This window comes from Cyprinodon variegatus, unplaced genomic scaffold, assembly GCF_000732505.1.
Source record: "Cyprinodon variegatus isolate N-32 unplaced genomic scaffold, C_variegatus-1.0 Scaffold1099, whole genome shotgun sequence".
Classification (NCBI taxonomy): Eukaryota; Metazoa; Chordata; class Actinopteri; order Cyprinodontiformes; family Cyprinodontidae; genus Cyprinodon; species Cyprinodon variegatus.
The window spans coordinates 17937-44421 of record NW_015151552.1 but is presented as its reverse complement, the minus strand read 5'-3'; the positions used below and the strand labels follow the sequence as shown (position 1 = coordinate 44421).

Here is a 26485-nt window from a genome sequence, read left to right as displayed (position 1 = left end):
CTCAGTAGCAATGCTAGCATACCAAAGGCACCACTCTTTGTATACATATTGTATTGAATGGTCAATGCTAACAGAATTCAAATGTCTGACACTAGTTGCATTTTTGAACAGAGCAGAAAAGTAGGCAAAAAGGAAGGACAGACATGAAGCAAATGGCCTAAGTTAGGAATGTAGGCCAGATTAAGTGTGTATGCAAAGCCGGAGCATGTTTTATTGTGCATTCACCCTAACAACCTAACAACCTGCAATCCTTAAACATCTGGAAAAAAGAAAATATATTTTCCACAGCTTAGAAAACTGACTTACGTATCTGTTATACATTTGATCTTGTCATTTTGAGTTTGAAAAAGACATTTTGTGTGGGTTTGGTTGCTCTTTTTAGGATTACTCTATAAAACTGTAACGATCTTGGTTCTGTTGTTTTTCTTTAAGTTTTCAGTTTCAAGTTTAGACAGGTTTTTCCCCTGTTTTCTAGCTTTATTCTTCTTCTTCTGTTGTTTTATGGTGGATTGGCAGGCCAACATATTCTAGCTTTATTGGTGTGTCTGGATTCATTTAAGTTGCTTAGGTTTTTCTGTCTGTCCTCTGTTTCCCCCTTGTGTTCTTTTCCCTTGGCTTCCTCATCAGCACTAGTCACACCTGCTCCCTATCAGCTCATTAGCCCTACCTTTGTTCAGTCAGCCATAAATAAACTCCCTCTGCAGTCCCTCTGCAGTCCCTCTTTGCTGGTTCCTCGTCTTACCTCTTCTCACCCTGGCTCCTTGATGGTTTTCCCCTGATGTCTCTATGGTTCTGGTTTGTTTTTGATTTTTATGTCGCATTTTTTGGATACCTGTTTTTGTTTAACATTTTTAAGTTGGATTTTTGGATTCCTGTTTTTGCTGCTTGATCTCCATTAAACCTTTTCAGAACTCACCCCTGCCTGTCAGCCTCTGCATTTGGGTCCTCATAAAAACCTCCAAACAAATCGTGACAAAAACCTCAAGCATTATGTAAATAATGTATAGTTAGTTGATGAATGTGGTTCTACATTGTCTTACATTTATATTCAGAAGTGGAAACTGGGAAATATTTACCCTAATAAATAGAGCCAGGATGTGACAGGTGTAGAAGTCTACCTGATACATTAAATCTACACATGATTTATTTTCTACTATATCTGAAGCTTGGCAATGTGAAATGAAACTAAACCCCTTCTACACCATCTTTGGAGCAGCCCCAGAATTGATTTACCATATTTTTAAGTTATCTGTGATGTCATCATTAATTTGTTATATCTAATTTTTTTTAACCTTACTTTTTATGTATGTGTTTCTACTGTCTGGGGACGTGTTTGTGGGTTAAAAATTTGTTGAAAATGTTTAACTTAACATATATTTGCAATGTATCCGCCAATCTATTTCTGAAATGTAATAAACTAAATATACACTGAACAGAAGTCAACATTTCCAAACTAACTTCTCAGAAAATTTCCCTTAGGTACGAAAACTTGACTCCTGAATCCAATATGTCAGTCTTTAGTTTACACTCAATGATTGATGCAGTAAAAACAGTAAATCCCTTCTGATCATTTATATTTTATCAGATATTTAATCCTACAAAAGTTTATTTTTAACATCAATCTTGTACAAAAAAATTATTTTTGTCATAATTTGTAAGCATAAAGATATTAAGGGAAGCATCATCTCCTGGTCAGACCCTGTAATTCAGTGAAACGGTGGAGTCAGAGTAAAAAAAATATGTTGGGTTCATGGAGGGGATTTTGCTGGGAGTTGCAGGGGAGTGGGCTGTCATTTGGCGGGCGTTTGACTGGAAGGGGCAATTTTAAATGGCTGCTACTGTACCTGCACCTGAGTTTGATTCAAGTGCTTCATTAAAGCAACACTGAAGAAAGTTATTCAATCTGTTATGTTTACTGATTTGAAAATTTTATCATTTTCCTTTTTCTCACCAGTCGTTCACTGATGATGGCAAAACAAGCTAGAGATTGCTGTTTTCTCTGTCTCTTTGATATCTGCATTGATGGAAACTGTGCTTTTTACATGCTGGTTCAGTTTTCTGTGTGTTTAGCATTGCAAATGTTCCCCTGATTAGCACTTGTTTGAATTTTTTTTTTTCTGCTAATGTCCTTGAAACAGGCTTATATGAAATGTTCATTGTGCAGTCACACAGCGTTAACGTCCTTGTCTGAAGTTATCCGTTGGTTAGATACTTTATCTTGGCAATTTGTAAAGCAAGATATTATTATGTTTATCACACAGTGCCTTTGAAGGAGGCTGAGTCTCAAGTTGCTTCAGCGTGATCACATATTTGTCAGATATTGTGCTATCAGGCCCCCCTGACTGCATGGAATGGAATATTGATGCAGTTTTGAAAGTTTGAAAGTCATACTTTTAAAGTAACTTATGCTTCCTGCTTAATCTTTCCCTTTTTCTGTCTCCTTGTCAGGTCACTTCCAGCTCTCTCCAACTGTCAACATGCCACAAGATGACACAGTGATGATTGAGGACGATAGGCCACCACCGCTTCCGGCCCACCTGTCTGACCATTCGTCCTCCAGTTCCCACGACGACATGGGCTTTGTAGGAGAAAACCCAGTTGTCTGGGTTCGCGAGATGCCCGGTCAAAACGAATGGCAAGTTGTTCTTTGGTGCTGGTTGAATTTTTTATTAATCGTTGAACTCTGAACAACCCATGTTTAAAAGGACGAGAGACAGGGGTTGTTTTTAGATAGAAATTCCTAAATGTTTGTCCAATTTGTAAATTCTACATTAATATTAGTTTTGTTTGTATTTTAAAGGGGAATTTTTAGGAAAGTAAGAGAAAATAGTTACTTCAAAGCAGTACTGTTTTGTTTAACCTTGATGAATTATTCATATCTCTTAAACCTTTTTTTAATTCTGACTTCAACCACAAACTAAGCTGTGATCCGCAAAGTTCAACAAAGTTAAAAAGCCAATTAAAACCAATAATTATATGAAACAGTGTTCTACCCATGTAGCAGTTGTAATCGGTTCACTTTACTCAGACAACCTTGATTTAAACCAGTGTTCAAGTTAAAAGCACCAGAGTGCAGGTTCTTCACTCATCTCCATAAAAGATTAGTTTCTCCTCTTTAAAGTCAAAGTCTTTTTTTTTTTTTTTATTCTTTGAGATTTGATGTTGCCTGATGCTCTCCATCCTGCCACCAGTTTTTCTAGAAGCCCTGACTATAATAATAGCTAACTATATTTATACATCAATGCTGTTCATTATTATTGAGTATGCTTAACACATATATTAAATGCACATTAAATGCAGAAAAATAAGTTTGTCTGTACTGAGTTTCCTCCCCATTATAGAAGAAAAGAGAGAAAATATCTGTATGTAACTGACCAAAAAGTAAAAGAGTTTGGAATAGTTCTCCGGGTGTTTTGGTCTGACTAAGCATGCTTATTAGAATACCTCTTGCATTAGCAGTGGAGCCCGTCAGACCGTTTGGGCTGTAAAGTGGGACTGAGATTAGAGCTGCAACCAGTTTAAATCCAGAGTTTGCTGTATTACAAAGGAATAAGAATACGTTTTAATCCCAAAAAGCAAAGAAATACTATCATAGTAAGTATATTTTATCAATATTATTAAAAAAATATTAAATAGATTATATTAAAACAAAGGTACATTTCAGTAGCTTTATGGACTAGCTACACAGGAAATGCTTTCAAACCTGTATTTTAGATTTAATAATTTTCTTTAAACAGCTAACGAAAAGACAACTTTTTGGTTTAAATGATAGAATAAGATAAATACAGCAAAAAGAACATTTTAAAAAAAGGAAATATATGAAAATTATGTTTAAGACCAGCTTATATGATGTTAACTAAAAAAAAAAAAAAAAAATTAACTGAAAAAAAAAACTTATTGGGGCAGATATTCTAATTAATTTAAAATTATTATATTGATTAGGTTGTCCAATATACTTTCAGGCCCAAAGCTTTAGATTTGAAAAACTAAATATAGAATTTCCTCATATCTCAAAATGGTGTTCTATTGTGTGTTGGTCTACAGTACATAATCTAAACAAAGTAGAAGGAACAGGAAAAGTTTGACAATGTATGAATACTTGTAAAAGCAAAAGTTGTATATGTGCTAATGTAATATATGTGCTAAATAGCAGAAACACTTTACTTAACAAAAACAGTAATTGAAATCCCAAAAAGTGTGATGACATAGTTATTTTTGTTACATGAAAGAAAAATGTGTGCTTGCTCAAAACAGTTTTTGTAATGTGTGTGCCTTTGTGAGTATGCTCTACATGTGCGGAAAGGTGTTTTGTTAAATAATGGATCAGCAGTAGAAGTCAAACGGTGTGTAAAAGACTCTCCGGGGCTCATACAGTTCGTCCACCTCCACAACCCCAAGCACTCATGGGATTTTAGCGCCCAAATCGATGTATAGACCACAGCCTTACTGCAGCACCCTCATAATAAAATTTCAGAACACTAAGTCTCTGTTGGGACTTGGCTGCTTAAGTAGAGGTACCCTTTTAAACCAGGCTTGTTAGAGAGGACACACATTTAGGCAGTTTAGCAAAGCTCCTGGAAAATTAGCATGAAGCTACATATATATATATATATATATATATTTATGTGTGTGCAGAGAGGTAGAAAGCTTTTTACACAGTGTATCCATTTTTATTTTTAGTGGGGCATGACGATCTCAGACTGCATGTCAAAAATAGACTTGCTGAGTCAATTTTTTTTCAGAATTTTTATTTGCTCCTCCTGAAGTTTCCCCTCATCTCTCCCCATGTTTCTCCCTTCCTCTGACTCATTTATTATGGATGAGTGGATTTGCCCAGCATGCCTGCTGTTCATGATGTCAGAGGTTTGTCATAGTGGATTAGGTCTACAGCATATGTCTGAGAGGCACTCAGACTTCCTCACGCCGTGGCCATATCCACCCACACACACACATGCCCATACACAAGCATGATGTGTGCACACAAGGCAGGGGTTTGCCACATACCAGCGCCTGGGGTGACTCTGAATAATTCATGTTTCCAAGTCACAGACACACATAAGTCGCACATTCTCTTTTACTTACAGGCTAACAGCTGGCTACAAACAGCAAGTATACATCGCAGTTCAGACTTACTTATACAGTTTCTCATTTTGCTTTTTAAGTCCCACCCAAGATCCCTCAGCACAAATATCCAGCATTGACAAAGCTAGTAGGGGATGTAGGTTAGCCAGACCCCAGTGTACTGGAACTGTTGCTTTTTAATTAAGCTCTTGCTGTAGTGCAGTCAGAGGTCTGTAAGGGCTGAATATGTATTGTGCAGAGCTTGGAGAGGCTAACCTTTGGCCTCTAGTATTATTCAGCCTTGTGCCCTCATGGGAGACCTCACCGAGGCTAAAGCTGCATACATGCTATGCATACACAAGAGGATGGCTTGTTAAATCACTGTGGTTTATGCTCTTTCTTGTCCTTCTCTCTGACCCTACAATTTAACAAATTAATATTTTCCATTTCCTTCCTTTATTAGCTTTTATTCCACCAGGTTCCAGATACCGTTCTTTACCCTTTAAATGTTTTCATATTTCACCAAGCTGCAGCCACAAACCTAAATACATTTGCTAAGGATTTTAATGGACAGACTAACTCAACAGAGCGCCTCTTTTTAAAGTCGAAGGAGAGCAGGCTTCACATTGTCTTTAGAAATAAAAACCAAAAGACTGGGGCAAGTATTTTTGTTCAGCCTTCTTTATACTCCAAAATAATATCTATTCGGGTGGTTGATTTCACCCTCTATACTTTTAGATTTGTAATTATTGCTTCTAATTGAAGGCAGCAAGGGCTCCAGAATATTAGCTGAAAAAAAAAAAATAACACAGAAGACTCATCAGGGAAAAACTTATAAAATGAATAAAGATTATAGAAATATATCCCGAGCTCTGAACCTTGAAAGATATATTCCTTTAAAGATTCACAGCTCAGGTGGGAAAATCTGTTATCAGTTGTGCATAAATCTAAAGGTTTATGGACAAAGGCAAAAATTATCAGATGAAATGTTTATTTAAGGTTTTGACTGGACATGGACACATGAAAACTAACACTCCTTGCATACACTATTACCATCTAAAAGCACAGTGGTGGCTGCATCATGTCTCAGGGACGCTAAAAATCACATTGTTAAGATCAAAGGTGTCAAATTAATTTCTCTGGTGGACAGCATCACTCCTTTAAAGGAGGCAGTATAAATGACGTGAGTGTACACTCTGGTTTAATAACCTTAAACCAATTTATTTTACAGTTATAGAAACTTTATGCACTTTACAGTAAAATGAACACATACCTCTATGACATGATGGCCTTTTTGCACTCTTGAGTACAAGTTTAATAGCTATAGCTGGCTCCAAGCCTTGAGTTGGAGAGATGGCTTGGATCTTAAACATATTAGATCAAAATTTAAATGTAAATATAATTGAGAATTTGTGAATGTTTTTAACTTTAGAGTACTTTAATGTGAAAAGTACTTTATCGTTTGAAATGAATGGGTTAGTTTACTCAAATCCCTCTAGTTCTCCCTCCTTGCGATGTTTATTATTTTCATACTTTCCTCTGGTTCTGTCATGTTTGGCTTCAGGTGCCTAACCCACATGCAGAACACTCCGAGACAAGATAAAAGTTCAAACGTTTATTTAGAAGATGGAATACAATAAATAAACAGATCCCAAGGGGAACTCGTCTGGTCACGAGTGGATTCTGAAATTTACACAGAGTTAACAGGTCCAGGACTGGTCACGAGTGGGTTCACTGCAGAGGGGGACAGAGGAGTTAGTGGAGGACCAGGTAATTTGCAGGATTAGAGTGTGCAGGGCTGTACCTGTACAGGAGTTGAGCTGAGCGGCTGAGGGGGGAACCTTGAGGGTCTGGAGGCTGTCGGCAGGCTGAGGGCTAGGCGGAGGCAGAGCTTGGTTTGAGTGTTGGCAGATTACCGATTAGAGTTTCCCTTCCGGTTTCTTCAGAGAGCGGGCAGGCAGGTCTTTGACAGGAATAGTTTTCCAGGGCTCTTCAGAGAACAGACAGGCGGATTACCGGCAGAGATATTCTTCTGAGTTCCAGGTTTCAGACAGGTTCAATCTAGGAAGCAGAGAGGAGAAAACAGATCAGGTTCAGGTTCTGGTTTTCAGGGAGTCAGAGATTCAGACAGGCAGGTTGGCTCAGGCTTGCTGATTGTAACTGGCAAGCACTCTGGCACTGGAGAGAAGTCCTCTGCCTCCTTAAATACAGATCTCCTGATGAGCAGATGAGCGACAGGTGGTTGTAATCAGCTCCGGCTCCAGGAGATCTAGTACGCCCTCTGGTGGAGAAAGTGGACAGACCTCCAGATCCCAACAGGTTCCAAGGTCATGATAGAACCTCAGCCCTCAGACCGATTGTGGATAATAGGACAGGCCTTGTAAAGATTCTTAAGTAGATTAAAGTACATTTTCTTTACTCTTTCAATAATAGATTATCCCATTATATCCCATTATCCCAAAATAAGAAAATAAAGAATCTTGGAACTGTCAGTCCGATTGGTCCCAAATAAAGATCAATTTTTTTGCAAATATTAAACACAATTTAATTTATTTATTAATACAACTTTTGCTGCTGCTTTTCATGCCATGTATTTTGGAAGCTGCTCTTTAAAATAGTGGTGGAGCTTTGATACCCCAGTTTAAAATCATGCAGTCTGTTGTGTGGGGAGCAGGAGTCTGTGAAAGTAATGCAAAGCAGATAGAGATGGAATCCAGCATGTGCTGTCTCTCAGGTTTCAGCGGATAAATAAAGGCTTTAAATTCTGACTTTGCATGTCAACACCAAAGATTGCTCAACACAGGGTCCTGACCCAGCGCATTAATTTCCTCAGTTATGTCTCCCTCCTCCTTCATCAGTTTAAATGGAAAGCCAAACAGGAAGAACCATGTCGAAGTGATCTGAAGCAGGACATATAACATGCTTGTAGATACTGTGTCTGAATAATGGGAATAAACAAACAGCTAAAAGGATTTGCTTATGAGAATGGGAGGTGGAGCAGTATGAAAAAATGGTTGTTTTATATTTATTGCAGCTTTAGGAAAAGCGAGCTCTTCTAAAATAGGAAAAGGAATGTTTCTTTTCTCCACCTGGTTCTTGTCTCTGTAGTTGATGAAGAGCAGTTTTGCTTCCATAGGGTGGGTCTATTTTCTCAGTGCTCTCTCAGACCTATGCTGTCTAAATATCCTAAATCAAGATCTAGATAAAAACCTGTGAGTTAAAGGTTTATTCCCATTTATACAAACTTGTTCCTGTCGGCTGTGCAGTTCACAGCATTGAATTTATATCCTGAAGAGTAATTTGGGCGTCTCAGCTCGATCTCACATGGGCATATAAACAGTTTTCTTTTACAAAAGTCAGCCTTTTCTGTTTAATGTTTCTTAAATCTTCACGGAGATCCTATCTACTTTGGAGAAAAAAAAAAATCTTTTTTATGATTTGCAGCTTTGTCTTTTGAAAAGAGAGGAGGAAAATTATCTGAGCTTAGAAGTTTCAGAAACAAAGAGGCACTGCTGCATCTTGGTTTTGATTGTTGAGGAAAGAATTAATTTATCTTCCCAGAAATTCAAATTCTCTCTGTTCTATCAGCAATCTTTGTACTTTCCTTAAACTGTTCCCAGTTTTGATGCTGAACACAAAAAACTTTATACCGGCAGTCAAATTCAGATTGATCATAAACTTTTAAAGCTATTATGATGTAAAATGCCAAAGACTTTTATCATGATTTACATTTCAACAGAAGGACAGCTTTTATAGCTTAACTGATTCAGCAACGGCAACCATAACCTTTGAACATTTTCACCGTTTTATTTAATGTATCTTATCAACAGTATATTTTAAAGGTCATTCAAAACCAGCACTTACTTGTGAGATGGGAAAAGTCGGGAAATGGCTATGACCGTGTTTGACAACTAAAATCTGAAAAGTGTGGCAAGTATTTTAAATTAATTGTCTTTATTCGGCACGTTGTTGCTCTTTTTGTAGTAATTAGAGCTAGAAGCCTTTTAGCAAAGGTTGTTGCTTCTTTCTCAAACTAAAATAGTTGCCCTTTTTTCTCTATAAAAGAGCAAAGGAGATGCAGATTATCCACTGATATCATTTTCAGCTCCTCCTAAAGACTCTTAAAGGAATTTAGGGTTGAACTACAAAAAGGTAATTCCAGCACATAAATATGTATTGATCTAAACCATTTCTTGTGGTTTTGGTGTATTTTCTGGGTCATTTTCCTGCTGGAAGTAGAATCTTTTAGTCTTTTGCTGCCTTCTTCTTTCAACCTTGCCCTCCATCAATTCTGACAATACTCCTGCCCATGTCCCAACACCATGATTCTGGGACTGCCATGTAGCCATGGTGAGTTACTTGATTTGTAGTTGTAGTTTTCTGTAAAAACAAACATTTTGGAAGCTAACCAAAATGTTCTTTGTCAGGCTTTCCTTGGTCTTTGTGATTCAGTAGTTCTCTAACAAACGTATGGGAGTGTATTTTGCATCAATAGGTGTGTGTACTGACTATATTACTTAGACTTGGAAGACATTTATCATCATTTTGTATACACTCTGTGTAAACAAAGCGAAATTTCTTTTTGTACAGCTCTCATGACATTTCCATTCCTTAAAGTGCAGCAGTAATCAGATGTAAATATTGTGGGAGGAAAACCATGATGCCAACAACATTTAGCGGTCTGATAGAGGGTGGGGAAGAAGCTGTTTCGGAATCTGCTGGACCTGCATCGGATGCTGCGAAGCCGCTTCGCAGAGGGCAGCAGGGAGAACAGTCCATGGTGGGGATACGAGGGGGTTATTAATAATGTTACGGGCTCGGGACATTGAGCGCTGGGATGAAATGTCTTCTATGGAGGGAAAAGGAGCCCTGATGATCTTCTCTGCTGTTCTCACTACAATTCTCACCTGCTTCCAGTCTGCGTTGCTGCAGCCTCCATCATACACAGTGAGACAGCTGGTCAAAACGCTCTCTATGGTACTTCTGTAGAAGGTGGTGAGGATGGGTGGGGGCAGGTGGGCTCTCCTCATCCTCCACAGGTAGTATATGTGCTTTTGTGCACTTTTGACCAGTGAAATGAGTCATAATAAATATGACTAATTTTTTTTCATTTAAAATCTTAGAAATAACCCCAAATAGCAATTATAAGAAATTATCATAAATTAATGTGATTGGAGATAGAAATATATATATATATATATATATATAAAAAAAGCTAACTCTCTGCCAGTGGTTAGTAAGGTTTAGACCTCTTCCTGGACGAGGCTGATGTGGTGGAGAATGGGTGTCAGTGTTTATTAAGAGAACAGAGAATTGGACAACCAGAGAAACGGTGAGAAAGAGAAAGGATGAACTAGACTGTGTCCTCCTCGCTCTCTAAGAGATGTCACAGTTGGAAACATCATTTCGCAGGCAGCTCTGACACAGGCTGTCAACCAGCAAGAATAGAAAAGGATTCCAGTCAAACATACAGGCAGACATCTTTCACACCCCTCACATGCACAACGCTACACACAGATGCAGTCAGTCTCGCGAGTGTTTAGATACACATTGGCTGGTAAACAATTTCACAAATTAACATATAAAGTGGAAAAGGTCCACACAGACTGGAGCAAACAAACTTTGCAGGCAGAACGCCTACTTCAGTTGACTCCCCAATAGTTTCTATCATCAACAGGGTAGCTAAGATTCCCAAGTGCTTGATTAAGCTCATTCTTTTCTTATCAGGTTGTCAGCATAATGACATAGAAATGTAAAAAGTCCCATAGTGCATGCACATACATGCTATTTTAAATGAGACAAAAAGTTTATCTAAGCTGCAAGTGACTTTTTGTTGTCAGGTAATACACATTCCAATGCACATCAATTTCTGCAGAAATGCCACAAGTGCCCTGTAGCTGTGTACATGCTGAGTGTGTGTCATTGGGACGCTGCTGTGACAAACGTGTCATAAATGTTCTCATTCCTTCAACCGCCTCTTTTTGTTTCTCTCTAGCTCACTGCAAAATGCTGGGGGTGCAGCTAGATGGTGTGCACTGTGCTTGATTATACTGGAACAGAGTCTTAAATTGTAATGCACCAATCAGGATTCAGCAACTGATTTTCACCAATATCTTCAAATACTTATTTTCCTTTAGGAATAACAGAAACACCGTTTGTAGCATGAATCGTAAATAACTACACTGGAAAAAATTGAAATCTAAATACATCCTTTTTTTAAAAATAAGTGCATTTGTTTTTGGATTTAGGAGTTAAAAGAGACATTTTGCCAATGGAACAAGAAAAGGTAGACTTAAATTAAGAAAAACACAATTGCATTGTCCTATTTCAAGTGCATATCGTCTAATTATCTCATTTTAGGAGTAAAAATACTCGTTCCATTGACAAACTATCTCATTTACCTACTCACATTAAGAGTAAATACACCTAATTTAAGATATTTTTACTTATTTCTAGATCGTTTTTCAAGTGTAGATTTTAAATGGACACAGGAAATTCCACATTGGGCACATTAAAGGAGCCAGTGAAAGATACCTACTGCTGTTTACATGGTAGGAAATCCTTAGGTTCTGTTAGCTTAGCAACATCAAATTGAAAACTTTGTTTTTTCTGCATCTTTTAACACATCTCAAGGCAGTCTCTTTACCAACTAAGCAAAAATTGATGCCTGGTCAAGGTCATTAGATACTAACGTGATGGGATCTCTTGTCACTTTTTGACATGGTGGATGAATGAGAGATTGAGGCAAGAGCTCAGAAAAAATGTTACATGTTTACATCTTTAAACTGAGAAACTAACACTGCCCCCTTACCCTAACATTATTACCCAACCTTAAACAAACACTAGTAAACATGTTATTGTACCATTAATTGATACTTAGAATATGTAGATCTTCTTCTAGTAAGTCATACATGAAGTTATATAGTGGAGTTATGATACGCAGCATTCATTGGTTAGAAGAAGAATGAATTATAGTTTCTGCGACACTACAATGGCAATAACTTGTGCAATGTATAATGTGCAATTTGAGATTTGATACCCTATTTAATAACCTGTTTCTCTATATTTTACACCCAGTGCAATAACTATATATATATATAAATATATATATATATATATATATATCCATCTATATAAATACCCATGTATATACTCTGTGTAATAACCCTGTATATTGATCCTACCATTAAGAAAAAACAAACAAAAAAAGCTTTTATATGCGGACGCACTCTATATACCGTATATATCCCATGCAGCTTGCTCTTCCTTTGCCACATTCTTCTTCTTTGACTATTTGAGCTGATGTAAGAAGTTAATTTCTCCACTGTGAGATCAATAAAGTCAATCAATCAAGGACCAGCAATTCCCACTACCAGTCAAGTTAAAATAGTGTGATCCAGGTCCCAGCATGATAACTTCATTTTTATTTATTTTTTTACCATTTTCTAGAGTAATATAAAAGTTTACTTCTTCCAAGGTGCATAAAATGTTTTGACGATCTCATGTCCTCTGGTGCACTTCAGTACCAGCTCTGCATGAAACGCTTTATGCTCTGAAGGCAGCTCCAAGCTCTCTGGCCCTGCTATCACCAGCTCAGCCATTCATTCAACTGAGTCAAAGTACTTAAACCTCAGGAGAACATTTCAGAAGCTCCTTGCTGGGTTTTAGCTTTCCCTCTAGCCTGTTTTTAAAGCATTTAAATTAGTTTCCTCCTAGTCACAATAAGATGTATTTTCTAAGCCATTTTTATAATTGTCCTGTTTCTATTTTCCAAAGAAGCTGGTTATAGATAGAGAAAGTCAAAAAGACATCAGTCACTAGAGCAATTGTCTGCAGAAAGGGCTTTTAGAAAGGACCACTTTGCAATGAGGCTGAGGTGCAGTTTGACACATTTAGTTTCCAGCAAGGAAGGCAGAGATGGGAACACTAATGTAAAATGCAAGTTACAGTTTTGGTTTTGCCTTTGAGCAATATCCACTCTGGTTAATTTTAGATGATGGAGGATAAATGGAGAGGAAACCATCTGCTCAGAATGGGCAAAGATGCTTTTAAAATCAGCTTACGGAAGGTGAAATTGGGAAATGTACAATCTATCTAGATTTGGTGTTACTGGAAATGGGCTGGAGGCATGCAGGCGGTGAACAATCAGTTCATCAGTTCTTAAATTATCTAACTACTGGGATGTTATATGGTCAAAATTTTTCACAGTTTTTTACTCTGAGGATATAATAGAAAGAGTGACTAAGGATTTGATCGTAAATATTTCAAATCTTCTCAACTATTCTTTCAGGACATGTGTAATATCTACTGAACCTTCATCAACAATATTTCATTACAATCAACACTTTAAGAATAAAGCAACTATTCCATTCATTTCCAGTAGCAGGTTAAAAGTTATTATATATACAGGGTTCCTGCGGGTCCTTAAAAAGTCTTAAAAGGCATTGAATTCTTCAAAATAAAACTAAGGCCTTAATTGGTATTAAAATGTCTTAAATCAGTCTTCCGTAGGTCTTAATTTTTAAAACATCATAAATAGGATTATTATTATTATGATTTATTTTTGTCTTCTAAATAAAACACTAAAATTTATAATTTTTTAATAATAATAAAAAAAAAAATAATGGCTCGCCATTATTGGTTCCATCCCGATAGCGGAACCAATAAAAGCGTTGTTGCGGCCGGGACATTTGGGAGATGCACCATTTACTTTTTGTCTGGAAAATATGAGCAAGTGTAAATGTAACGAAATTTGGTTATCCAGCCAAGAGTTTTCTCCATGGCTAAAACCAGGGAACATACATGAGGCTCAGTGGATTTTGTGCAAGAAGCGATTCAAGATCTGGACGATGGGAATTAAGGCAGTGGAGTCACATGCGTAGCACGAAACACAAAGCGTCAAAATCGAGTTACAGAGAAACAGCCGGTATTTCTCGTTTCCACCCTTGTCTCTGCAACGCCTCCACTTATGACCAAATCAAACGTACTAAGAAAACGATACAAAGAAAAATAACTGCAAAAAAGACTTGATTTGTTTTGTTCCCTGCTAAAACAAAGTTTGTGAATTCAGTTAAATAATTGTTAAAATATATCTGTCATTTGTGTGTTTTTAGCTTTCTTCCTGTATGGGAAGCTTTTCAAAATTTTAAACATTAGTGCAGTGGTTTATGTTAAAATAAACCTTTGGGTTAAGTTGTCGCAAGCTGGTTTTTCTTCTGTTTCTTGTGAATTTAGTCTTCATTTTTTTCTTTCAAGTGGCATTAAAAAGTCTTGAATTTAACTTGCCTTATTCTGTCGGAACCCTGTAATGTATATAGAACATTTAGGTTTATCAGATAATATTCTGCAAATACTAGTGGATTGCTCTAAGGTCAAGCAGAACATAAGGACACCTTTCTTTTGGTGTGTATATAAAATCGTTAGAAAACAAGTTTATTCTGTGGATAGACTAAATAAAGTGTTTAATAGGTGGTAGTTATCGTTTGTTAAATTATTTAAAACATTTCACATTTGGTCACATTGGAATCCAACCTTAATATACTATTATATCTAAATAAATTATGCCTCTTTTGAATCAGTAAATCAAAATTGGCAACACAATTCCAAAAACAATCACTTGTAGTTGAGACAGAGGGTTTCTTTGATAATACAATTGCTTTTTCTCACCAGGTTTTTGTAGCCTTCCATGCTGTGCGTTTAGTCATCCCTCCGTGTGTTTCAGATTTAATCAAAAACGGTGCTGAAACAGTTGCCAGCTTAAACAGATCTTATTCCCTACTAAGTGAATTGACACTACTGCAGCGCTGTCTCACTGAACTTCACTCCTACTGCCCACAGATTCCTCACCATTTTCACCCAGACAAGTTGGATGCTGACCGTTTGTCTGCATAATTACTCTCCCGAATGGTCACACATTCATCAAGTCTCTATAACTTAACAACACTGCCACTGCCGGCCTCTTATTCCGCCTTTGTTCTGTGTGTGTTCAATTATCCCAGTAAAGCAACATGACTCAGAGTGAATTAAATCTAAATTCAGGGTGAAAATGTGTCCTTTCTAGCCCGCACTGTCTCAGTCATGCTCTGACAAATGACATTTGTGGAAGAAGGAAAATAGAGGGCAAGCTGATTTTGTGGGCCTGGAATGATGACAGGAGAAAAAAGCAAAAGATGATGAATAAATGAATAATACATCTGTGCTGTCATTCCTCTCTTCCCGCTCCGCCTCACTCTCTCCCCGTGTCATCTGGAGTTGGCCCTGTGAGACAGTCTGATCTTAGTTAGGATTGTCAGGTATGGTCGATGGCAAAGTGACAAGTTGTCACCGGCCGCTCTGTTACACACAAAGCAGGTATTTTGTTAAATAGGGTTGACATCCTGAAAAGGAATTATTTAAATGCAAACAAGTGCCAGCAGCTCCAAAGACAAAATAAAGGTTCTACTAAATGTATTTATTTAAACACATTTCCAATGACTTTCTAACTCTATTTTTAGCATTTCAGGTGGATTTTAATGAACATTATACATCCTTTGACATTTTTCTGTGCTTACTTATTTTAATTAAGGGATTTCTTCTAAGCCAAAGCAGGTTCAAAGTTACATACACAGGCGTAACCACGAAATTTTGGTTAAATCGATACACTTCATGTTAGCCTGCCTTGTCCATATTTTCTGTCCCTAGCCCTAATATATTGTGCATCATGTCTAATGTCCAAATTCAAGCATCTGAATAAAACCGTCACCCTGCAGTTTGTCAGGATGTTTAAAGCAATCCAGGAATCTTCTAGGCTGAAGGTGATCATGAACCAGATGGTGCTGAAACAACAGTTATACGAGTTTAACATCAGTACAGGCTGAGAGTTTTTGCAAATACCCCGAGTTGACAGAGCAATTTAGGCCCTGCCATATATGATGGTGACAGTATTAAGCCTGGTTTATGCTGAAAAAATGATGCCATTTTAGCATCAAGGCCACAGCACATGCCATTGACACTAACCTGATCGTCCATACACTGGAAAAACCATCTAGAAATAAGCTAAAATTTCCTAAAATAAGTGTATTTACCCTTAATTTTAGTAGGTAAATTAGATACGTTGCCAGTGGAATGAGTATTTTTACTCTTAAAATAAGATAATTAGATCATTTGCACTTGAAATAAGACAATGCAATTGTGTTTTCTGATTTTAAGTGTAAGTTGTCTTGTTCCATTGACAAAATTTCTCTTTTTCCTCCTCAGTCGAAGAATAAATGCACCTATTTTAAGAAAAAATGACTTATCTAGATTTTAATTTTTTCCAGTGTACCACACACACCAGGAAGATTTTGTAACATTTCTGCAGAGAAGAACATCGTGGAAAAATGACAGCTTCTGCTCAAGACGGTGCACATGTATAAACATCTAGAGGCGTCTTTATGATTTGGCCCATAATGATCACAATGATCAACAGGTTGTGAACAGCTATTGGAAAAGAACAAAGAGGCTTTGAAAATGCTGGAAACAACACTGTATTCTACTTCTATATGTTTTTTGATTTAATCTTAAGCTCTGTGCCATTACATGCCCCCCTAGAGTTGGCCAGTATTTGGGAAAAGCTGTGAAACGCTACGCATAATTTAAATCCTGCAAACTACTGGGTTGCACTGATCTTCATTGCCATGTGGATGACCTGTGTCAAGCATAAACCGGCCTTTGGATTGTGGGCCTGTGTTGCATCCAGTGATAGACATAGATTGCATTAAGTCAAAGGAATAATTAAGAATTGTAGCTAGATGTTGGAACCTTGGCTACAAGGATCCTAACCTCACAACAAAAGTAGAGGTAAAGTGTGGTGGAGGATGTTCTTTTTCTGGGTGGATCATCAAAATAAGTGGTCCTCCTAAATGTCATTCATTTTGGTGATATATTTACGTAAGGCCGTCCTACGTGCTCGTCCCCATTTGCACTTACCGGTGGTGAGTCTGACATAGTGGAAAAATTGTGAATCTTCTTTTGGAAAGTAAGCTTGTATAAGCAATGCAAACAGCAATTTTTAGACATGAGGAGAAATGGGCTTGTGCACGCTTTCACACACTTTTAATAGGCGTTCCCTCTCTGGAGCCGGCACAAAGTTGTGCATGTGCATTTTTTTCAAAGTGGAGAGGGCAGGTCTTTTCAGAAATTTGCGAGATCCTCCACTATACCTTTAAGCTCTGGAACATGCCCTGAAATCAACCCTGTTAAACTCTAGAAAAAGTAAGGTCTATTTCAGAAAACCTGTAGATTTGAATTAGCTCTGAGTTTTTAGAGAAGAACAGTGCTCAAATTCAGAGTCAGAATAGTACCAGGCGACAAAATGAATATGATTTATCAGAAACGTACAAAGGAATGGCTAATTATATATACACACACACTCTAGTCCTAGTCCAAAACAATGTATTCTTTCAGCATTTCAGCCTCTTTAATTTATATATCATAGTATATATAAATTAAAGAGGCTTTGTACTACAGTAACTCAACAGTAAAGTCACAGTTGTCTCAATTCTTTATTTCAATTGCCTTAAAACTGTGCTGAATAATGATAGCACTCTGGAAAACATACCTTTAAATGATAATTGATGGAATCAAAAACACAGAGATAGCCATCTGAGGCATATACAGTACCAATTGTTTTAACGTTATCTTATTGTTTCTTTGAGTAAACGGCACCGTTTCTTCTTTATACAGACAGTATAGTCTGTTTCCCTCCCATCCTCATTTTTTACATCCCTCTGATTTTTTTAATTAAGATCCAGACAGAGATAGCAAAGATCTGAAAGGGAGCGCTCTAAAGCGAGTTCTGTTCTGCTCCTCGCGTACGCTGGGGGGAGGGCTACAGTAGATGGGAATGGAGCGTCCCTGACCCTGCAGCTCTTTCACCTCACTGGGGTATCAGCCTCCTTTTTTTCTAATTATAGTGTATTCTAGACCTGGGCAGAGGTGGAGGTGTACTTCATTAAAATAGTAATTGAAATAGATATTAAATAATATAGTGTAAATATGCATGTGTGAGTATTGGATTTAGAGTTTCATTTTCTGACAACAAATGGGCCAAGGCTTGTGGATGTATAAATATGAATAAGTTACAGTAGTTTCATCAGTGCAGGAGACTTCCCGGTCACAGCAGTGAAATGTGATAAAGATGATTACATTTAAACATGTTTCCACACTGCAAAAAGATTTTAAAAATGAGTAAACATTTCTTAAAATAAGTGTATTTACCCTTAATTTGAGTAGAAAAATAAGATGACCTGCCAATTGAATTATCATTTTTACCCTTAAAATAAGAAAATTAGATATTATGCACCTGAGATAAGAGACTGCAGTTGTTTTGTCTTATTTTTAATGTAAATTGTCTTATCCCATTGGCAAAGTGTCTCACAAAAATGCACTTATGTTAAGAAAAAAACGTCTTACATAGATATAAATATTTTGCAGTGCAAAATCTTGCAATTAAATACATTTCTTACCAATATATTTAATCTGCCTCTCATCATTTTCCCTCTTTCTTCTTGATACGTTACAGCTCTCTAAGTCCCGATGCAGAACCTGATGCTGCATTCCAGAGAGAAGGCTTCGCCCGGCAGAGTATGTCAGAAAAGCGCTCCAAGCAGTATGACAGCCCAGCTCATCTGGACATCATCAAGAACCGCAAGTCCAAAAGCATGGATCTTGGTAGGTTTTAAGCACTGCCAGCTATACTTAATGCTGGAATATAGCTAAACAGATCCAAACCTTTATACTTTTGCATTCAGAATGGGCTTTATTAGTTTAACCTTGGAGAGAATAGAATGAAAGTTCCTCTAGCATCCTTGATAAAGGTACATCAACTACTTCCAGCTAAGCTCAGCCTGGTAGCACATCTAACATTCACTAAATGCAGGTTGGATTTTTTACATTTTCACCCATCTGGTTTGGTCAAGCTGAAGCTTTATTGTTTCAGTTACAGTACCAGCTGATTTCTTCATACGTCTTAAAATGTTCTGTGTCTGTTCATTTTCTCTGCTTTTTCCCTCTATAATGTACTGTAAAACCACAGGTGGTTTGCACATTGGAACCTCCTGCACACTAAAACTATTCAAGATAATATTGATAAAGCACAACTTTACGCATTAGGTGATTATTTCAATATGAATATGGTAGTGAACTCTTATAGATTCTGTTGGATCTCTACATAATGCATCATTCAGTGTCTGTAGGTGTCAGCATCCAGTTCGGACTGGGCCTCCACACACAGCTGCTTAGGAAGACATTGAAAAGAGGTCACTGGGTTGGTTTCACTTGGAGCATTAAATTGGTTTCCATTATGTGCTTTGTGTTGAAAATGTAATTGGCTGTCGCTGCTGAGAACAGGAAGAGAGTAGAATGGACAGGATGCTGAGATAACTCCCTGTAATGATGGTGTTGTCTTCAGCCTAAATGCATATTTTATCAACAAATTCAATCAGAAAAAAAGCTCTCTAATTGTTCCAAACTGGAGCCATTTATTTGTCAATTTGATTAGCTGAAGATGGTAGTGTTTATTTCTGCAAAAGAAACTGGGTCATCTGCTTATACTTTGGTGCCTGTCTCATAAGCAGTCTTATTGATCCACATTTTCTGAATTATTAGGATCCGGGTGTGCCATTAGAGTAGATCCTAAGAAACACTCCTCCACCCTCTGTGTTGTGATAATAGATGTTCCTTTGCTAGTCTTGGAATACCCATTTACAATTCATAAAAACAGTGTTCAAAAGCCTCTGCTTGATTATATTTACTACACCATTATGATCCCCCCAACCGTAAATAACATCAACTAAACAAAGGAACAATAATATTGGCAATGCTTTACATTGCTCTGATTTTCTAGGGGCTCACTGCGAGCCCAAACCTTTAAATCAATCATCTTACACCCCCCCTATTAGTTTCACTCTTTTTCTTATTTTAACCATGATTCAGGTACTCCTTAATCTATATATATAGCACCAAAAAGGAGGACATTATGTGGCATCAATTACTAAGCTGAATAGGAAATATAATGAAAAGTCAAAAATAATTGGTTTACCGTTTATTTGCATTTACTCAATACATTGTGCTGTTCAAAAAGTTACCACAATGTGCAGCAGACCTGCTGTCTTTAAGGTCGTCCCTTTAGCTGTGGGCGAGTCCCTGAAAATCTCTGGTCCACTTTCACGCCACAATCTAAACTTCCGTTGGACTGGTCATGTTTTACGGTAAGATGCACCTTGTACAGCTCAGCAGAAATAATTTTGGCATCCAGGATCGATGAGATGTCATGTAAAAAAAGCCTTACATTAATCCATACTCACATGCTGTTCAATTGCATCTTTCCCTCAACAGCTAATGTCCAAATCACATCGATAAAATGTGCAGAAGCCATATAATGAGTCTCAACTACTTTTCATCATAAATTCATGCTCTGTTGTCCATTCAGAGTTAAACAGAGTCTTGTGTTTTGGCAAGATGCTAACTTTCTGTCAATGTATAACTTAGCATCAGTCTGATCCTTTTTTACTTTTTTAACCAATGACAAACAGATATTTATCTGACATTGCACCACTTTTGGCCAATCATCTGTTAGACCAGATACTTTAGGTATTTTTTTTTTACTTTTTATGATCATATATTGTGCTGCAGCCCGGCAAAAATGGGAATAAATCTGCTCTTTAAGCCTCACGCCTCATAAAAAAGGACAAATGTGCATCGGGTGCAATTAAAATCCGGACTGAAGCCGGACTTCTGGCCACCCTATCGACACATTTGTATCTCAAAGATTTTGTGAAAAAAAGAAACATAAGCAAGATTATCTCTTGTTGGATGATTGAAGCCATCCCTCACATTTTGACTCAACCTCTTCTTGCTTTGATTTTGCATGTAACACGGGGTGAAATGCATTAACTATAAACTCTTTATTAATGTAAAGCACAAACGGGTCGAATTTACTGCAAGACAACATTTACTGGAAGTGAGTAGCGCTGCTGGATACTGTCATCATTTCAAACATCCGTTTTGGTCAAAAAGGGCACAGTCATAACCAAATCATAACCAGCTTTTTATATTTGGGATCCTGGCCCCTTTACACTTTCATAGCAAAGAGTGTTGATGTAATTGCTGCATAATCAAATGAGGTTTTTCATTTCCCTGAAAGAGACTTTTGTGGTATTGAATACAAAATTGGCAGCAGATGTGGGAACCTGTGCCATTGTGCTCATTCTGGGTGCAAATTGAAGAAAACACTTAATGCTCATAGAAGTATGGAAGGCCAAAGAGAGCCAGGCAGTGGAGTGGCTTTTTCAATAAATAGATGTTAGCTGCCAGTTGTCCTCTTCAGCTCTTGCAATTGATCCCTTATAATCAGGTTATTTTTACCTGAGAATGGAGCATGTAAGAGAGATTTCAATCCATTAAATTAAGAAGGATGATCTGATTAATGCAACTCAAGCACAAATCAGAAGATCTCACGTGTTGAACACAATGTTCATGATAAAATAAATCCAGCTTTTTTCATCCATCCATCCATCCATCCATCCATCCATCCATCCATCCATCCATCCATCCATCCATCCATCCATCCATCCATCCATCCATCCAGAGGGGTTCCCAGGCATCTCCATCCCAAAGAAGACTCTTTAGTGCACCATGGGGGAACCCTAGATGTTCCCGGGGGCAAAGAGCATATGTAATACCTTCCAAAGACTCTAAAGTCTAAAGTCAATTGGAGATCGGCAATAAAAAAACTTCCAAAGATGGGTAAACAGAGCGCATCCCGTATGAATCCCCTATCCATCTTAACTCACTCCTATTGATATAGACTAAGAAGCACTCCATCCATTATCTGACATGCTTCTCCCAATTGGGGTTGCGAGGGGTGCTGGTGCCTGGACAGGTCACCAGTCTATCACAGGGCAACACAGAGACAAACAGGACATACAACCATTCACGCACACACTCAGACCTAAGGAGAATTTTCTAGAGAAGCCAATTAACCTTACAGTCATGTTTTTTTTTGGGGGGGGGTCTGTAGGAGGAAGCCGGAGTACCCGGAGTACCCGGAAAGAACCCACGCATGCTCAGGGAGAACATGCAGACTCCATGCACAAAGACCCCGGGCCAGGAATCAAACCCAGAACCTTCTTGCTGCAAGGCAACAGTGCTAACCACTGCACCACTGAGCAGCCCACTAAGAAGCACTCTTATTTTGTCATAGTAAAGAATACAACTTTTCAGCCTTATATATGGGTAAAGCCCAACCACTTTAATCACTTCAGTATCAAGGATCATGTATTTTTCAAACATAAGCAATATCACAAACACCATGTGAAGGCTGGCATGTAAATTACACTCATACAGTCCTTTGCTTTTTTGTCGTTCTCTTACTTCTGAACAAAGACCAAATATCTTTGTACAGTAAAGTAATTTTACTTTCCCAGCAGCAACTGAAAAAAACCCTTAGATGGTACAGTCATAACTCTTCTCCTGTTTCACAAAACAAATGTAGATTGTAGGTTTTACAATATGATCACATGACAATATACAATGCTATTGATATTGTTTTTCTAATTTCATGTGAACTACCACTAAAGTGAAGGTATTGTGTCTCAAAAACGGTTGTGATGATCCATTAGTAATTCACTACTGGGCCACATAATACTCTCTTCAAAGATAAAGAAAATTATTCACCCCCAGAGATCTTGGATGCTGGATGCTTAAACTTGAAGAGACTGCTTGGGGATGCGACGTTAAGCTTGTCCATATTAAAAATGGGTCCTAACTAGTAAACAATTGAAGTGTTATATTCAAGATGGATTTTGTGGATATTTAGAAGGGTCCGACGTCCAGCTCAACCCAAACACTAATGGCAAGTCAACATAAGGTTAAAAAGTTAAAGTTAAAGAAAAAAACGTACGTATGAGCGCGAGCTACGAGAATTAGCAGAAGAAAACTGCAGTTCTGTTTTCATTTTCTCTTTTTTTCTCTGTTTTGGCCACAGGTATAAGTACTGTATCATTAGAACCCATGATGCCTTATCAAAGTATAAATGATAGATTTACTAGCCAAGAAATTGGCTAACAATTATCTCACCCATTGCGGGTTTTCAAACAGCATTAAAATGTCCCTCCATAATGAGAACCAGAATAATCGACTATATTTGACAATGCATTAAACTACAAAAGTAGAACCTAAGTTTGTTTTAAAGGAAGTAAAGTAAAAGGAAAGGTTAAAAACATGTAGATATAGGGCATATAGAAGCATTATTTTTTACACGGCTCATCCTTAAATTGACAAAAAAAAAGATAAGATAGGGACATAGAGACAAAAATAACTTCAATTTCCTATCCTGTCCTGGACCCTGAAGAAGACCACAAGCTGAAACGTGTTGGTCTACCAAAAAAATTGGTTCCAAGGACTTAAGTGTGGCTGAAGTTTTCACCCTACCAGGTTACATTCCCTTCCTATCACAGTATAGCACTGGATTCTACACCCTTGATCCCAATGCACATGCATTGTTGAGAATAGGAGAGCATGAGAAGTGGCACCCAATTTAAAGAAGTGGCAGGAAACCAAAACATACACAGTAAAACATTAAGACTCTTTAGTTCATATATCAGGCATAAGTTCATGTAAACAGGAAATGTTTTGCGGTATGTTCCACCTATAGAGGACATTCTCCATCAGGTGAATGATCCACAACTATCAGAGAAGAAACAACACAGCTGACCCAGAGACTTTTTTTCATCCGGATACAAGCACAGGGGCCTTTATGCGATCACCTTGGAGGCTATTTTTACCCTAATTACCCTTTTAACGCACAGCCTGAAGCCCTGGCTCTCTGAATAAATTCTGTTTAATGGAGAACGTGTCTCTACAGATCTTTGAATGCAAGGACGTGTGGTAATTCATGGCTTATAAGCATAGTTTCAGCTGCTCCGATTATTCTATGGGCTCCTGTAGCTTAAACAACTGCCTCCTATTTATTCGTAGAGTTAGCAATATCTCCTTGTTAGTCGTTAATAGCAATAGGATGTCTCCGGTTAACTGTCCTTGGCCTCAATAGTGCGAAAGAACAGTTTTGTTTATAGCAATGATTCATTTCAAGGTGCACTTTTCCTCCGTTTGATGTGATTGTCTTCTTTTCCCATTCTGATCATTTTAATTTCTCCCCCAGACGTGTTGGGAGTGGCAAACTCATGTCTGTATGCAAATGGGGAATATGTATTTTCTTCCCTTCCGAATACAAAGGAGATGAGCAGCGGAGCAGTGGGGCTCCCGTTGTGTGATAGGAATCACATAATAGACTGGTATACAGAGAGCTGTCCGTCAAAGTCTCCCAGGAGAGCCAGGGCTGAAAACAAAGGCAGGTTGGAGGCATTTGGGTCTGTCTACAAACTCTCTTTGCTTGGCTCACCCATTCTCACTGCATCTTTGCTCCTCTCAGTCATCCAGAGCGGTGACCAGAAACAATGATGAGTGGGATTGTAGGGCAGAATACCAAGCAGAGGGATAATTCCCTGTACAAGTACAGCAGATGTCATTTGGCTTCCTTCAATGGGCACTGTGTGAATTCAGTGGAATTTAGAATAGCGTCTGTTATTTAAAAAACTAAAAATAAAACAGTTTTTTTTAGCTGTTTTTGAGAAGATTTTATGTAGCTGGGGTTTTTATTTTTTTTAATTAAAACTTACACTGTCTGAGATTCATAGAGAGTATTTACCATATTCCTAGCTAAAGAACTGTTCAGATAAAATAAAGGCAGTCTTTATTTTCAAAATAATTAGCCAGATTAAGAAAAAAAAGTAATTGAAAAATAACTTTATCGTAAGATCATGTTTCCAGTCAATGAGTCAATGCAATTTACTGGTTTTCCTTGGATAGAAAACTTTGAATCAATTTGACTGGATGATCTGATGAACTGTGAGTTGGGGCTATATAAATAAACTGAGTTGAATTTAATAGATCTCCAAGAAATTCTCAACTAACCTCAACTTTATAAATTGTCTCTATAATAGTGAAACGTTAAGGAGCTAACACCTTGTTGGAAATTCCCTACTTGGTCAACATGCTTTTAAGTTGGTGACACTATGCAGGAAGGATGCCATATTTATGGTGGCCCTGAAGTGCAAACTGAAACTACAAATCTAAAAGCGCAACTACATTAAGGAAACCGCAACTACATAAAGCAAAATGCAACTACATTAAGAAAAACAAAACTACATAAAGCAAAGCGCAACTACATTAAGGAAAACACAATTACATTAACCTACCGGAAAAGGTAGGTACCAGTGGGAAACATGAGACATCGCTGATTGGACGACGGCGCCGTTTGACCCTTGAACCGGAAGTTGTGTCGTCTGAACAGTCCATCTTCTTTTAAGTGTGTCTTCAGTGTACGCAAACTAACTGAAATTTCGTGATTAGTCTTGAGAATATCCAGTATCACCTCGTACGTATGTCCTGTTTCAAAATATTCCTGAATAATGGCAGCTATGTTTGGGGCGCCGACAATATCCATGTTTTCAAAAGCCACAGCAGGCAGAATGACTTCCAGTTGCGATTTTTGTTTTCCTTAATGTAGTTGCGCTTTGCTTTATGTAGTTGCGATTTCATTAATGTAGTTGCGCTTTTAGATTTGTAGTTGCAGTTTGCACTTCAGGGCCACCGTACATATTTTATTTTTACTCCTATAAATCTATTCATGTACTTCTGGGACTCTGTCCCAAAACAGTAAAAACATACAATGTTTTTTAACTAACTGCATCATAAAACGACTATTCTAAATGGCAAACAATAGTTAAGAAATAATTCTGATCAGCTGGAGGTTTTGGGTGAATAACACTGCAGTGCTGTAGTATTGTCTTTTACTTTGTAAAATGTCCCTTTCTGCAACGATTGTAAGGCCGGATTAACATTAACAAAAAAGATTTGTGTTAATGGTTTACAGTATTACAATGTTCTTTTGAAAATGCAACAGCAGCGAGCAGCTGACCTTTCAGCCATCAGATTTGTTTGACACTTAAATCTATACCTGGCACACATGGTGGTGAAACTCTCATTCCCTCACTAAGCACCTGTGTTAAGCAAACAAAGCAAAAACAGTCTGCAAGAATTCCTAAAGACAGAGTTTGGAATTCATTGATTAAATATAATGAGATGCACTGCATCACATGTTTAATCACATTACATCTCAAGATGGTGTGTATTTGTTGACTGATAAACAAAACAATTAGTTAAAGTAAAAAAATAAACAGAAAAAGAAGCAGCTAAGATAAGATATTTTTTATTGATCTCAGAGTGGAGAAATGTACTTGTCACATTGGCTATATAGTCAAAAAGAAGGTGCCAGAAGAAGGAAAAAGTGTGTGGGGTATACAATATATATATATATATATATATATATATATATATATATATA

At 37.5% G+C, this 26485-nt stretch overlaps 1 protein-coding gene across 1 annotated transcript in view; it reads left to right on the top strand.

Moving 5' to 3' along the window:
• The window catches only part of LOC107101470 (partitioning defective 3 homolog), a gene marked incomplete at both ends in the record, with an annotated part of 175735 nt that overhangs the window by 136626 nt on the left and 12624 nt on the right, over positions 1-26485 (top strand). Inside the window, 2 exons of the mRNA XM_015400405.1 lie at positions 2449-2635; positions 18602-18750. Coding sequence (XP_015255891.1) covers positions 2449-2635; positions 18602-18750 — 336 coding nt within the window. The remainder of the gene's footprint in view (positions 1-2448; positions 2636-18601; positions 18751-26485) is intronic.